At 45.2% G+C, this 15,063-nt stretch overlaps 1 protein-coding gene and 1 long non-coding RNA gene across 5 annotated transcripts in view; both read right to left on the bottom strand.

Moving 5' to 3' along the window:
- Positions 1-3,128: 3,128 nt before the first annotated feature.
- Positions 3,129-4,050, bottom strand: LOC148593971 (uncharacterized). Its single transcript, XR_015913593.1, has 2 exons — positions 3,334-4,050; positions 3,129-3,279 (listed from the first exon to the last, which is right to left on the bottom strand). It is a non-coding gene; the product is annotated as an uncharacterized LOC148593971 (long non-coding RNA).
- Positions 4,051-6,150: 2,100 nt separating this feature from the next.
- The window catches only part of BTRC (beta-transducin repeat containing E3 ubiquitin protein ligase), a 113,213-nt gene continuing 104,300 nt past the window's right edge, over positions 6,151-15,063 (bottom strand). For all 4 annotated transcript variants that reach the window (XM_088528674.1, XM_088528676.1, XM_088528675.1 and 1 more), the window contains 4 exons: positions 12,640-12,750; positions 11,249-11,327; positions 7,485-7,678; positions 6,151-6,492 (listed from right to left, as the gene is read on the bottom strand). In XM_088528674.1, coding sequence (XP_088384800.1) covers positions 7,517-7,678; positions 11,249-11,327; positions 12,640-12,750 — 352 coding nt within the window. In that variant the 3' untranslated portion in view covers positions 6,151-6,492; positions 7,485-7,516. The remainder of the gene's footprint in view (positions 6,493-7,484; positions 7,679-11,248; positions 11,328-12,639; positions 12,751-15,063) is intronic.

Genomic DNA, 15,063 nt, shown 5'->3' with positions numbered 1-15,063 from the left:
AAACCCCCGGCCAGCAGCGCGCGCGGCAGCGTCTGCGCCGTCGCGGTGCACGTCGGCGCTGAGCTGTGTCAATTACTCACTCATTATTGAGCAGCAGGATTCTGATTAGCTTCTAAAACAGATTTGTGCTTCTCCAACCAGGAGCCCGCAACAGCCTCCAGAAGAGCACGGAGTCCTCACAGCCTCTCCCCCGACACCCGCTCCTAATGGGCAGGACGGTTTGAGCTCTTGCGTGTCAGCCACGTCCGCTCTCCGCCGTACGGGCCGGACTCATTTGCCCCAGCTAGAGGCCATGAGCCATGAATAGAGTTTCTTAATTAAAAAGAATGCTGCAGCTTTAGGAATAAGTGCTCCTCCTGCCTGCCAGCGCGGTGCTTTGTGCCGCATTCCCCAGCGAGGGCCACGCGGCAGCGCGAAGCGGAGCCGACCCGTGTTGTGCCCTGCATCCAGCTGCCCCTACCCAGCACTTGGGCCAAGGCTGCCCGGCTGCAGCGGGTCCAGGTGCTCAACGCTGCACACGCGAGACGACGCGGGGCCACGGGACGGGCAACGCTACAGGACACGCAGGACACACGGGTTTGTAGCTTGACAGGGCCCTTCGCCTCCAAAGGAAAACAGGAGAGATTCACAGCTTAATCTTTATATTTGTATTTAAGTTATTTTCTGAACAGTTAAAAAAAAACAAAACAAAAACAAAAACACACTGTTACCATGATTCTAGCTCAAGTGAACATTAGTACGTTAACTACACATCACCGTAACATAATCACAAAATTCAAAGCACTCATTACTTAAGAATCCAGATAACAAATAGAGCAGTAACAAACAGAAAACTCTGGAGAAACCATGTTCTTTCTCGCTTCCCCCACTTCCACATCCCTCTCAGTCTGAGCAGGTTGGAGTGATGCAGCACAGGCTGGCTTGGTAGGCACAGAGCTCTGAGAAAGGTAGTGGGGTAAAAAGCTTGGGAGAAACCAGATCAGTTCAATTGCAGTGTCCAAAATGCTTTTACGCCACCTCAGAACTGTGGCTAGGGAGGGCCCTGTTACACGAAGGACAAAGTAGCCAAAAGCTGAGTTATACCCCCAAACCAAGAATCCCACACCGGAGTGCCTGGATGTTTTCCCACTCCAAGGCCAATCGCCAGCTCTGCAAGCAGCTTGGGACAACCCTCCCCAGCAGTGGGACCTCGCTCTTACGTAAACCTGCGCTACGCAGACCGACAGATCACCACGTGCTGCTTGTAACGGCTGCGACTTGTGACAGAGGCCGGAGCTGGGCGACAAGGGCTGCTCCTGCACACTCACCTCTCTGGCTACAGCTGCATTTGTTTCCTGCCTGAGCAGAAATCACAGCAACTTCCTGGGCCACAGGCTGCTGAAACAGGGGACCTATTTTAGGAGTTGGTTACAGTATGTTAAGCGATCTTCGCTGGTTGTACATCTATGTACATCAGAATCCCCACAGTTTTGAGAGGATCAGCTTAGCATCACTGAGGATCGATCATGGGTGACAACTTCCATGGAATATCCACTGGGCAAAAGGAGAAAACCAATGGTCTTTGAAAACAAGCAGAAAGTCAAGGGAAACATTTTCTGACAAGACAAAGGATGATTTATTCTGGCACTATGTCAAGGCTTACTCTGGGAGAGAAGCTTTGGGAATTTGCCAGTAGCCAGAAGGCTACACCTCATTAAAAAAAAAAAAGAAAAAAAGACAGGGTGAGGGGCAAAGAAGGGGGAGTCGAGTGCTCAGCCTCGGCAGGCAGCCGTTCTTCTCAACCCGCTGCTGAGGCTGAGGAGAAGGAACGCGCCCGAGAGGCCGGTTGCTTCTGTGACAAGTGATTCTCTGTATTAACAGTGGGGACAGAGTGACTGTGGGCCCCTCATGCCAGTCAAGCCAGCAGGGATGTGCTGGCAGGAGGAAGGAGGGATTTCATATGAAGACCTCCTCTGGGGGACAGCTTGGTCACTTGCTGTTTCCCTCTCCTAGAGCTTATTGCTTCTGGGGGAACAACAGCAGGGCAAGGCTCAGCACGTCAGATGCATCATGCATGCCACTTGGAGACCCTGGCAAAGCTCATTTCTTCTCTTGGCTGCTGTAATTTAGACTGTCCCTGTCTCCTCATGCCCCAGTGCAACCTAAAAGGGGGCATCTGCTGACCACTGCAGCCCTTGGAGGCACAACTCCACTACCTCCTGATGACTTTCAATGTTTCCACAGAATATCCCGATTCTTCTGAGCCAAGTACACAAGCTAGGCTATTTTCAGTATTGTCTCCACTTCCGCAGAGATCTGTCTCCATCCCCACCCTCCTCTCTGAGCTTTCAACCATATGGGTCACCTCCGCCTTTTCAGTTAAGAGCCAGTCTGCAGTAGGAAGACTGGCAGCTCCATCTCATTGGCTTCCCTACCTAGGAAGGGCAGCCTGTACCATGGGGCAACCACAAATGCTGCCGCACAGGCTAGTTTAGGGATCATTAGCCACAAAAAGCAAGTATTAAATGGCATTAAGGGAAACTAACAGAGTTAGGGAAAGAGCTCGACCTGGAGATGAGCGGAATATCAACAACTCCCCGCTGGAGTTGGGATGCCGAGAACCTCAGACCCAAGCCTGGAGTTCTGCTCAGACTGAGAAAGGACCGAGTGGCCGCAGCAGGAAATCTATGCCTGGGAGCAGAGAAATGCCCATGTTACTCTCCAGCTTTTTCACTGTTAAAAAAAAAATAAAAAAAAAAATAAAAGGATCCTTTGGAGCAGGAGGTGGGTAGGCAGAGCACGGTGGTCCAAGCCAGCTTCCAGTTTAGAAACAAGTTTAAAGCATTTCAGCATTTCTGATGATCACAGGCTTTTAAACTTGTCACCCAAATCCTTCTGTTCCAACAGAGAATATGTCTGTCCCTGAAAGTTAAAGGGGAGCAGAGGGAGCTGCTCCGAAAGAGACAGCTGCAGAAATTCTCTCGTTGCAAATTCCTTCATGCCATTTTCTATTTGCATATTTTAAAGCAAGCTGTATTCCTCTGAGGATGAGAAATATTTGCAGCAAAACTGTGCCCCATTGCCAAAGGAGTCACAAGCAGGAGACGGAATGGCCATGATGGATTGTCCTGCTCTTGCAGTCCCACATCTCCAGTACTTTCGATCCCATAGTCCAAGGGGGAAGGCTAGTGTGAGCTTCCTACTTGTGGCAGAAGTGACGATCTCGATGCAGCACAGAGATTCATTCCATTTCATTTCTAAGTGATGTGCAACACTTAAAGCCCACTGACAATTTCACACCTTGTTTTTATCTCTTCCAGTTCTTTTCATCACAAACTCTACAATGACTCCAACCTGGCTGAGGGATTACGCATTCGGTTCGTGCTAACACCTCTCTCTCACATGCACTCTTGTACACTCACACACACGCACACACACACGAGCCACTTTCTTCTGACACTGGGAGATCTACTTACCCGATTACTCCTCCCTGGGTGCACAATGAACACCAACAAATGTCAAGCTGTGGCAGATTCAAGTTTAAGTTAGATCAGATAACTTCAGTTTCCTTCTTAGCTATAAGAAAATGTGTACAACTCAGAAATTGGGCAGAAATTCTCCCCACTTAGCAATTCTGTATTTAAGTACCCAGACACAGCCCTCTCTTGACAATGAGACACAGTTCTTGCCATTTGCCACACACAGATTTCAGTTGTGGCTCACAAACTGTACCTTATCAGCTCTACACAGCAGAGTTCAAACTGTGGTACCACTCAAGTACCCCACAGTGCTTAGAAGTTGCAGAACAGCAGCATGGAGCAGCAGGGCTATGAGAACCAATGACAAACTGCAGTGGTGGTGTCGTGTCTGTGTTTGGCCAACTAGTCTTTTGTTTTTCCCAAATTCTCCCAATTAGGAAAAAAAAAAAAGGCATTCTTTCGGCCCCAAAGATGCAGTTAAAATATTACACATCTTCAGAGGCTGGGAGAATAGATCACTGCTTTCTACAATAATCTAAGGGTAGAAGACAGAAGATGAGACAAACTAAAGATGGAAAATGACTATTAAATCAGCAGCCAGCAGCTAAGGTTGTACACACTGCTTACAGGTGACCAAACTACAGACCTTGCAAAAACGGAACTTAGGATCTAAGACTCGTAACTTGAGTTCAGGGAAGTTTGGGATGTAAACTTTCATTCTCTACACTCTCCAGCCAGTTTTGATTTGGGACTGCAGTATATGTGCTATCTTAACTGCCTGAAATCCCAAACAGCCTTCCTAGACCTGGAAGTAGGGCCATAATTAGCTGTGAAGACCTTGTGATTAAAATCCAGAACTTTAAGAACTCTGCAGCGACAGGTCATACTGTCAATGGTACGTTAAGAGATTTAACATGTTTGACTCTTTCTACAACAGTAGTTCAAAAAACCCTGAAAACTGGAGTGTCACCACATGCTGTGAGCTGCTCTTCAGCACTGATGCAGTTTCTTGCCTCAGTGAAAATACAGGGAGCTGGGTGCTTAACACTGCTGCTCATGCGCTTTTAGAGCTGTACTGGTTACCCTGCAAGCACTGGCCATCCCTTCCTCCCTAACTCCATTGCCTTTTGACCATCTTGGCTGTCACCAAAATGCTTTAAAGCCTCTGGACTGCTCTCTGGGGACGCTTGGCTCAGCTCCTTGCAAAATTTCACTGGTGGAAAAACTGCATCCCAAGCACGTAGAAACGATGCAACTGCTTCCGCAGCAAAGTGAAGTTGATGAGAATGGCTAAATAAAATTTCCCATCTGCCAAGTTCCAATTTAGAAGGTGTTACTAACTCTGTTTAAAACTTCTCTACCCCAGAGACAAAGGGCCCTGCTTTCTGACTGTGGGACTGGAGCAACACCCTACTAAAGCAGCGAGGGTTATTCAAGAGCTACAGTGAAAATGTGGGCTCAGCCCGGAATAATCAGGTCTGACTTAAACAATCGTTTCTGATCCAAATGCAGGCCTGCTGCAATTCTTTTTGGTTCTGTAGAAACAGCTGTTTTCCCCCAGACCTCTTTGTCTAGTTTGGAGACATGCAGAACTGTTCCCCATGTCCCTCCTTTTTGGGGCTACTTTCGCCTTCTCACCCGTGTCAGCTCACAAAAGCCTCAGCTGCAAAGCAAAGACCCAGCCCAGCTGTCAGGAGGGGACTAATTGCCTCATGCCCCTCATCTGCACTGCAGCATGCACGTAGGTTAGGGAACGCAGCAAGAGCTCTCCCTTCTAATGCTTTCTGGAAGGAGCAGCCACAGAAACACTGTAGAACTGTCCTGGAGCTACTGCTGAATTTACTGGCCACACTCATGGCCACATTCAGTTACCCAGTTGCCATCAGCCGGGGCTGGTGTCCCACCACTGGGCATACGAGCAAAATCTTGCTGTCGTGGCCAGAGTACTCGGGTAGTATCCCCACTCCTGATGGGGTGGCTCAGACTCAAGAGCTCCACAAGGTTCTTAGCAGCTCCCGCTTCCAGCACGGGGCTACTGCCTCTTTGAGGGAAAAGCGGGTGGGAAGAAGAGAGTAACGTCCAGCTCTCCTCATCCTAGCCTCAGGCTTCATCCCACCTACAGAACGACTCCTAAGCCACCAGCAACACACTGTCCCCAGGGTCAGTGTCAGGAGGAAGATTGTCCTTGGTACAGACCACCCCGTTCCTAGTGAAATACTGCCCTCAGCCAACGCTCACACTGCGATGGGGACGGGAGCTCAACCCCGGGCCATCATGCTTGGGACTTTGGCAAAAGGGGTTTTAAGCTTTTCATTTTCATTCCCCAGCCAAGCAGATGATAAGGGAGATTACAATACACATCCAGCTTCTAAAGGGTTAGCAGAGCAGGCAGGAGAGAAAAGAGATGGATTTGGCTCATAACAGTCAAATTTCAAGGGTCCTCTCTCCACAAAAAAATAGTTCTGTAGTCAGAACAGCCAAAAGCCGCAGGGAGGAGGACCCCTGGTCTGGCTGTTTTAAGTGTTTCTCTTGCTCTTCAGAGTTGAATGCTTTTATAAAGGCCCAGCAATGGATATTGATTTCAGTCTGAAAGTAGCAGCCTTCTCCCCACCCATCCTCCCACCCCTGAAGTGACTCTCTCAGCAGGGTGCACTGTGGCTATAAGTCTTCTGCTTAACAGCAAAGCAAGACATTCTGGCAACATCTTAAATATATTCATAGGACATCTGTGACTGGGTCTGGAAGGGAACCAAAGAGGGCACAGGGAAGAGGAGTGAAAAGGAAAATGGGGAAGAGGGGGAAAAAGGGAGGGTTTAAAAATGTTAATCGTTCATGTCAGATAAAAGTCATCTTCTGATATAGCAGCACTTTAGCAGTCAGCCGCGCTGAGTAGACCCTGTCTGAGATCAACCGCATGCCAACTTTGTTCCAGAAACAAGTCTGAGAGCACTCTCTTCAGCAAGTATTGGTTACGTGGATAGTTCTTTTGTCCTGGCATTGGCAGATAATTTAAATACTGCAGCTTAAATGAGTCCTGGAAACAAAACAAAACAAAAACAGAACAAAACAAACAAACCCTGTTCGTACTAAACCTTTTACAGATTTAAAAGAACACCTCATTGACCAGAGCGCTTAGGGAAACAAAGACTGCTGGGCTGACAGCTCCAGAGCGTGACCTACACTTATCCATCAAACAGACGGAATACAGGATGGGCCCCATAAGAGCATTTGCATGGCCACTGTCACCTCTTGCAGAATTCAGTCAGCCCTTCTGCCATTTTTCTCAAGCTGGTAACAGGGGTAGTGCCTAACCCACTCTGACCTCATATATCGAATCCACTCTGCATCCGAATCAAGCAAGAAATACTATCTCTTCCCCACACTGTGTTGGCCAATACATAAGGGTAAGGTGATGGACAGACCAGCCAAGCTCTGGCATTAGTAATTTAACACACATGCGGTAGCAGGTAGAGAGAAGGAGGGCCAGGTCTTATAAGTAAATGATTTTGCACATTGACACATCTTGATTTAATCTACCTGGGCTTGTACCTCAGTTCTAGCCAAACTGTTCTCTTGAATTAGCTTGCTGCAGAGCGAGAGGAATGGTCACCACTTCAGGGGGAGGGAAGAAAGCTGACGCTTCTTGGCAAAGTCCTCCTACCTGGTGACAACTGCCCAGGGTCAGGCCATCTGCATCCCCTTGTTAGGCAGCAGCTGCTCTATTCACTCTGCAGAAACCCTCCTTCTTTCTAGACATCAGTGACAGCTGATTTAATTGTTGATGGTGATGGAACAGAGGAAGAGAGGTTCTTCAGGAAAACACAGGCAGCACATGCCACAAATCCTAGGATAAAGCCTCTATTCTAAGGCATCAAAACCATCTCTATCCTCTTACAGGACACTGTAATTACTGCTTATCCAAGATGAGAAATACTGACTGGTCCTGGTAACCATTCAAGCAGCATGCTTGGCATGACATCCAGTGTCACCCTTTGAGTCTCTTTTTATTGATGTATTTATTTTTACCTGTGCAAGTGTGAGGTACAGTGTAGTGTTATTTATCTTGAGATGTAGGTGTATGTTCTGGACGGGGAGCGAGTGGATTCTGCTTGGGCAGCTGGGTCGTTCAGAAAATCCCAGATGAGGATGGTATCATCATGCGAGCTGCTGACGATCTGAAACTCATCAAACTGAAGTCGAAAGACTCTTCCAGAATGCTCCTAAATGCAAGCAGGAGATACAGTATGTTACTTCACACACCTGCTGGCTGCTGGGACAGAACAGGGAAAACAAACCTGGGAATTGGTTTTAGGGTTGAATTAATTTCTCAGCCAATAAACCCCACATGACTCACTGTGCATCACCACCTACGTAGCATAAACTAAGCCCTCTTTCAGCATGCTGAAGAGAGTTTGCCATTTCTGAGTTCTTGGCACGAAGTTATCCCATTACCCCTTCAGTCCCCATACACCCACAGTGAAGAACAAACCAAGTTCCCTGCACAACAGATTCAGGCTGGTGTTTTGTCTTCCTTGCTCTACTGCGTAATTCTTCCCTGAAATCACATCGTTACCATATGCGGCAGGTTAAAGGCGAAGAGAGGAGAATTTTGCATTCAAGACTTGGCACCATCACTACTACTGAAGAGGAAAGAGTTTAATAGCGGAGGACACTAAGGAGACTGTTGTAAAGTCCAGTGACACAGTAATAATTCCTCTTAAGCAGTTCTAAAAATATGAACTAGAAAGGGCATTCTTTATAGGCAGTTTGCATTCTGCTCTGAGGCTGCCTGGAAATGGCATGATGATTTGGCAAGAGTTCAGACTGTAATTAACAGGAGGCAATTGCAAGATCCTGGATATCACAGAGTAAATCTGCTCTGGTTCCCTTTTCTGATGGCCGTGTTTTTCTCAGTGCCTGCTGCTGCAAGAGGAGCAGTGGCCTCCTCCTCAGTCGGAAGGGAACAGAAGCCATGCAAGTTTGGCAAGCCCCATCTCTTCCATTAACAAGTATTTCTCCGCAGTGCCCACATGGTGCAAGTGGTCAGGCACAGAAATGTGGTTAAATACTGAAAATATGTACTTTTGAAATATTCAGATATAACAGAATAGTTAACTAATAGTTAAATGGAATGCCTGTACTTTATGGCATAGGATTCTCAAAACAAAGCTTAGGTTGCAAAGCAAGGAGAGAAAGCAAGAGCTGATTTAATGGGAATCCTTAAGTCCTCAAATTAACTGAAAACACACACACTAAAGGCAGATTCTACTTCCAAGATAAATTTTAAAAACAATCCAATCACTGGAACCTTCCTTATCTTCTAACCAAACAATCCAAATTTATCTTAAAAATACTTTATAGGTTTCTAACACCCCACCTATTCCAAAGGGATCTCTGGTTCCAGTTTCTATGATTTATCAGTGGTGTAAAGAAGGCCTCGCTAAAAAATATCACTACAGCAGCCAGATCCTCTGAGGGCCTGTTCACAGCACTAAGAGAGACGGCATGTCTAAAAACTGTTTTGAAAACCCTTCTTTTTCCCCAGCCACTGCAGGCTAATGAAAGCTGCCCACATCGCACCTGCCCTTTGCTGCCGCCGTGGCGGGGGCAATAAGAAGGCTGCACATCACAAGCGCAGGCTGCAAGGACCTGGGCCCTCTAGCTGATAGGGAAAGCTGTGCTGTGTGCTTATTCTGAGCCTGGAAAGCTGCTGTCAGACTCATGTAGCTGCTCTTTCATCTAACGGAAGACAAAACCAGAAAGGACCTGGCATGCAGGGAGCATTCGTTATCTGCGCGCTTTCCTCCTACTGTTTGAAAATTGAACACGAGCAGCAGGAGACTCACGATGTTCATTGTGCAGCCAGGTTTAATTTTGGAGACCAAGAGTAGAGAGGAAAAAAAAAAAAAAGAAAAAAAATACATGGGCATGCGGGTATAAGGACACCCTGTTGTCACAAACATGAAAAGCCCTAAAAGCACCACAACAGCCTCCTCTGCCCCTCCTCTTTTGTCCCCCTCCACTGTTATCAAACAGGGATTTATGAGTATCCATGTGTTGAGATTCCTATAGTGTTTCCATCCCACTGCTTCTGATTTATAATATAATTAGTTGGGGCACTTGGGCTGTCCACTGCTGGAAAATGCAGAGGAAATCACAGTAGTTAAATTAAGTCTACAGGTTACTAAGCACACATTTGTCTCAGAGCAGAGCACGAACTAATAGCATGCTGAAGTCCTAGACTCTCGTATTCATGGGCACAGAGTTGTGCCACAGTTTGCAAATGAGTGGCCAATGACAAAAGGTTTTCTTGGATTTCAGCCACAAAACTATTTGCAGTTCTATTTGGCTAACAGGAATGTTTTTCAGCATAGTACCTGCAGGCATCCAAGGCACTCACGGACTCTTATTCTGCAGCTTATGGTCCAAATACAGGATTGAAAAAGAGTCAGTCTGGCCTAATGAGCTACTGCCTGTCAGCTGAGTCACTCTAAACCTTCACAGCCTGCACCAAATGGGAAGCAAAATCCATGAGTGTGATGCATAGCAACAGTGGCAATTTGGGTGGCTGATGAGTGCGCAGGTCACCTAGAGAGGCTCAACTGATGAGAGGTAACCACATGTTTAGAGAATCTGGCAGCCTCAGCACACTGTTGGTTTACAGCAAAGGTATCAGTCACACACCATAGCAGGAACAGGTTTAATGCATGCTGACCCCACCACAGCCCAAATATTTATTTTCTAAAAACAAGAACTTCAGTACGTTCTTTCCCATGTGAATTTGATACTGGTCATTTATCCCCAGGGCAAGTATTGTCAGGACAGTAGCAATCCAAATTTAGGCATGAATGGGATACAGAGACACTTATAAGAACTGTCCCATAGCCTTGGTTGCATTGGAGATTTTCTCACAACCTGCCCAGTTCATTCTAAAACCATCGAGAAGCCACTGCTAAGCACGGCTGTGAATGATGTTATCACTCACACACTGACATTTTTGTCACCTTCAGCAGACTTGCACTAAAGAACAACAGACAGCATGAGAGCAATGCCAGTGTAGTCACTGTGTAAGGAGAAGGTAGTTTCACTGTTTGTTTCTTCCAGCCATTAGCCTCTCTTTTCCTTTAGCATCAAAAGACACTAAAAGGCAATTTCAAGGTTGCTTTTGCTCTTGTTCCTCCAAAATTTGGCAGGTACTAGCTTTCTTCAGGAAACTTCACGTTAACAACTCGGAGAACATGGATTACATCATTAGATGCACACATGGGCAAGGGAAAACCTGTTGGCACATGGATTCCAAGAAGGACAAGTCTCATAATGGATTTAGTTATGAACTTTAAAACCAGGCAACAAAACTTCAAAAGTGAAAGAAACCTCCACAGCTTCTAATTTTTAATTACCCTGCAAGTTTTTTTTTTTTAAGTTGGACTCTGAAAGAAGCAAAACCCCCTCTACCCAAAAGAGGAACAAAAAGATTTAACTACTCCCTTTACCCACAGGGAAGCATGTGTGTTATGCCTCATGGTACTAAAAACTAATATCTACTTGAAGATAGTCCTCACCGCTGCACTGATGCAAAGTACTGCAGTGGTGACACGACTGTGCAGAAGAGAATTGACCCTCTGAAGTGACAGTCTGTGACTGCCTATGGAATCTATATTGGACAGGTCTTTCAAGCTCCCTTGTTTTCTAGTAAACCTGCAGTTTTCTCCACCTTGTTTTCTAGATCTCGCAGTCCTGATCAAGAATGCTTTGCTACTCTCTCCACTATCCCTACCAAAAACTCTTACCACAAGGGTTCGCAGGCAGAGGGTCCCTGCTGGAGCTCGGGGGTCCAAAGCAGCCACCAGATCCCACACTTTAATTTTCCTAGTAGTGAAAAAATAGACAAACACCACAGCTCTGTTAAAGAGAGCAAGTGTTTACTGTGAAAAAAATTAACTGTTAGCACAGCTTAGCTAATGCACCAGTTCAGGGAAAACTGCAGAAATCTTTCTTCTCTTGAGACCTGATTCTAGTATTTCCCCTTCATAAAGCTCACAGAGCTTAATAGCAGAAAAAATGTGTAGTTAAAATAACGTAAAACATATAAAAACAGGTGACAATAACACAGAAACATGCAGGAGAGTTAGCACAGACACCTAGTCTGCAAAAAGACGAATGGCCCAAAAGACATAATCACAGTTGAGAAAGAATGTCAGGATTTGTGTAATGAAGGTGCTACATATATATATATATTTTTTTCAGAAAACAGTCCTATGTGTCAACCTCTGCACTTATCTGATTCTCCCAAGAGGAAATCACCTCCCTCTTTGCCATCTCTCTGGAAAAGAAAAAGGCTGATAATAGGTTAAGAACAACTTGTTTCCAGTAGCAATTGCAGGCAGTTTTTATGAAAAATTTCAGACACTTCCTACCCCGAATCAGTAAGTGCTGAACATTTCAGAAGGAAGAATGAGGAATATTCCCTTCTTCCACATATTGCTACCTGCACTGCAAACAAAGTCTCAGGGGTTTGGAATATAGCTAAGAAACTCAGCTACACAGAGCGCTGCTGAGGCCTGCACGGAGATGGACATCAGGCCTTCCTGGAAGTATATTAAGAAAGAAATCAAAGATGGGGGAACTGTAAAGGCAAAACACAAAAGGGCAAGAGAGAGCAAAAATTAGGAAACTGCTGTATGAGACTTGTTAGTAAACCACAAACAGCTTAACCATGACCTGATGTCCAGCTATGGGAAAAAAGCGACACAGGCAAACATGCTCACAGGGCAACTAAGCGCTGTTAAAAAGATGTACTGCATCTGTAAAAAAAGCAGTTTCATTTTTGCTTATGGACAGATTTCTGATCCATCACAAAAAAAAACCCAAAACCACACATTATCAGGGAGAGAACTACAGGTTGTTCTTACCAGTGCTTCAAATGTAAAACAATTCAGATGGAGTCTCAGATATTCTTATTAGCTAAAGAACTGGTCTACACGTATTAAACCATACGGAATTAATTTAAAGGAAGAAAAAAAGTGTACTTTACAGCATGTTTATTTACTGGCCATGAAAAGCTTTCTCAATATGACTGGCAAGGACTCTAATCTTTATAAGGAATGGCTGGCAAAGCAGGATGTGAGAGACAAAAGAGACAGGAGGATTCAAGGCATCCAGAGTGCACTGACAGCCTCACCCATCATAGGCCCCGCTGACTATCCTCTTGTTGTCAAAGCGTATGCATCTCACCAGCTCCTCGTGGCCTTCCAGCACTCGCAAACATGCCCCGCACTCGATATCCCACAGCCTGGAAGAGATCAGGAAGAAGTACTGAAAAGTTTTGAACATCTGATTATTGCAAGGAAAGTTTGGGGCCTTTCTTGTACTTAATGGAAACTTGGAAATAACGTTTATGATGAAGCAACAACAACAACAACAACAACAACAAAGACATTCATCACTCCTTTTCCTGCAGTTAAGCTGGATGCATGGATTTTCAACCTGACCCTTTTATGTTACAGCACCACATGGGAAATGATTCAGAGATCCAAGTATTTTAAAACCAAAGGGGTCTAGTATCTACTGATCTAGTAACACAAGCTACAGGATATCTCTCAGTTATCATTGTAGTGAGCCTCATAACTTTGTTTTACTGAAGTCCATTTTTCATAAAAATATCCTGCCTTGACTAGAAGATAGTAGGAGAGGGAGACTTACCAATCCTCTTGGCATCTTGCTGCAGTAGGTAAATTGCCTTCACAGGGTATACAACAATCTTTGTACCCCTACTCGCCTATTTGTGATTTGGAAGCTAATGTCAGACAAATTTAGACATCAATATCGTGGTGACAGGAACAAGAATTACAAGCCTTTTTTTTATTCACCATTTTTTTCCCACTGAAAGTCTGTTTACTCTGTAATCAAGATACCTTATGCGGAAGCAAAAATGAAGGCATTCTAAATTTACTATTTTGTAATGCATTCTCTTCCTGCTCTCAGATAATTTCTGTGTCTCTCTGATGAACTGTTTCTAATACTCCAACAGCCTTAAAAAATTCTGGCACCAAAAACTGGACATAGCATTCCAGGAAGAGTCCCAACTATGTGTTATTCTCTCAAATGTAAATAACTCAGTTTTGGACTTCATGAAGGATTTTTACCATGGAGAATAAATTAAAATACATCAATTTTTACACTTACACACTACATTGACAAATCTTTAAGAAATGCTTGAAACAGTTATGAAGTAAGTTGATTTGCTTTCCATACTTTTGTCAGTTTCTTGACGTAACTCCCAATTATCATGGATAAAGAGGGATTATTTGCCTCTAAGAACTGAAGGTCTTTGACATGTATCGTCAGTATGCATTTCACCTCTAGATGATATGCACTCTGTTCATGACAAACAGTAATCTTTTAATAGCAGTATCTACTATGACCCTATGACACACAGCTGAAAGAAGAGAGCAGTCACAAAAGCTCTTAAATGTTTATTAAATTAGAGTTCATACTGACACGAAGTTCACAGTAGTGAGGAAGACAAGAGGTTCATGGAATCTCTGGGTGACTCATCTAAAAGCAGCACAGCTGCTGAGGGATCGGGTCACTTTTCCTTGAGAGACAGAGGGAGAAACTGTCCCCATATATTTATCCCTGAGATCCCTCCAGGGAATAATCTGGATCCAATGAATGTGTGTTCAGGGTTAATGGATAATGACTTCTACAGTCCTGCCAAAACAAGCTGCTCTCCCTCTGGACCATGGAGGAATGAACAGGAATCTGTGAAGATCCCAATAGTTTTCACGTTAGTAACAGGACCCCAGTCAAGGTCAGAGCAAAGCAACTCTGTGGCAAAGGTCAGCCAAAGGCACTCCGGCTGGCCAGACAGCAGTAAGTGTCCCAAGGACTGTCAGCAGGATGGATAATGCCAGAAATGAACTGGTGCAGAAAGGTTCAAAGCACAATCATGTGCCAGGAACTTTCATGCCATGTGTTTCCATTTCTTGCCATCAATCCCAAGTGTGCCAGCAGCTTTGGAAGGCGGCGTTCAGGAAGGCTGAAACAGTTCAGGCCTGTATTACCACTTTTGAGTTTCTACCTGAATCCAACTAGGATTAGAAAAGATGATCACATCCCTAGACACGCAAGGAATGGGCCTTCTTGCACAAAAGGGATAATGAAAACTCAAGAGCAGCATATCCCAAATCTTCAGCTCCATGATGCCTAGCAGATTTGAATGCCAAAGGCATCTCCCAGATTTGATAACCTCCCCAATTACTACTTCTTTAAACAATCAAAGAACTAAATAATAAGAGAACTATTCTTGGGCTTAAGAACTATCTAACTATAAAAATCACCACAAAGCACATGCAGGCAAGGATAGTATAGATTCTTCCTTCCTATAGCTTTGGGAAACTACCTGGAAGTAGAGAGAGGTCTGCAATAATCCCACCCTTTCCTTCTCCTGAAGTCCCGTCCGAGTTGGAAGCCGCTCAGAACACGGGCAAGCCTGAACGAAACCACCCAGGGCGAAATCCGGAGCGCGGCATCGGATCCCCCAGACGTGCACACGCTTGAGGATCATTACCCACGCAAACCAACCTCTCATTTGTAAATGAAC

The sequence above is a fragment of the Tinamus guttatus genome, unplaced genomic scaffold (genome assembly GCF_059628265.1).
Source record: "Tinamus guttatus ecotype Peru unplaced genomic scaffold, ASM5962826v1 Tinamus_guttatus_pri_ptg000314l, whole genome shotgun sequence".
In the NCBI taxonomy this organism is placed as follows: Eukaryota; Metazoa; Chordata; class Aves; order Tinamiformes; family Tinamidae; genus Tinamus; species Tinamus guttatus.
Note: the sequence above shows the minus strand (reverse complement) of the source record. Positions and strands in the feature narration are given on the sequence as shown.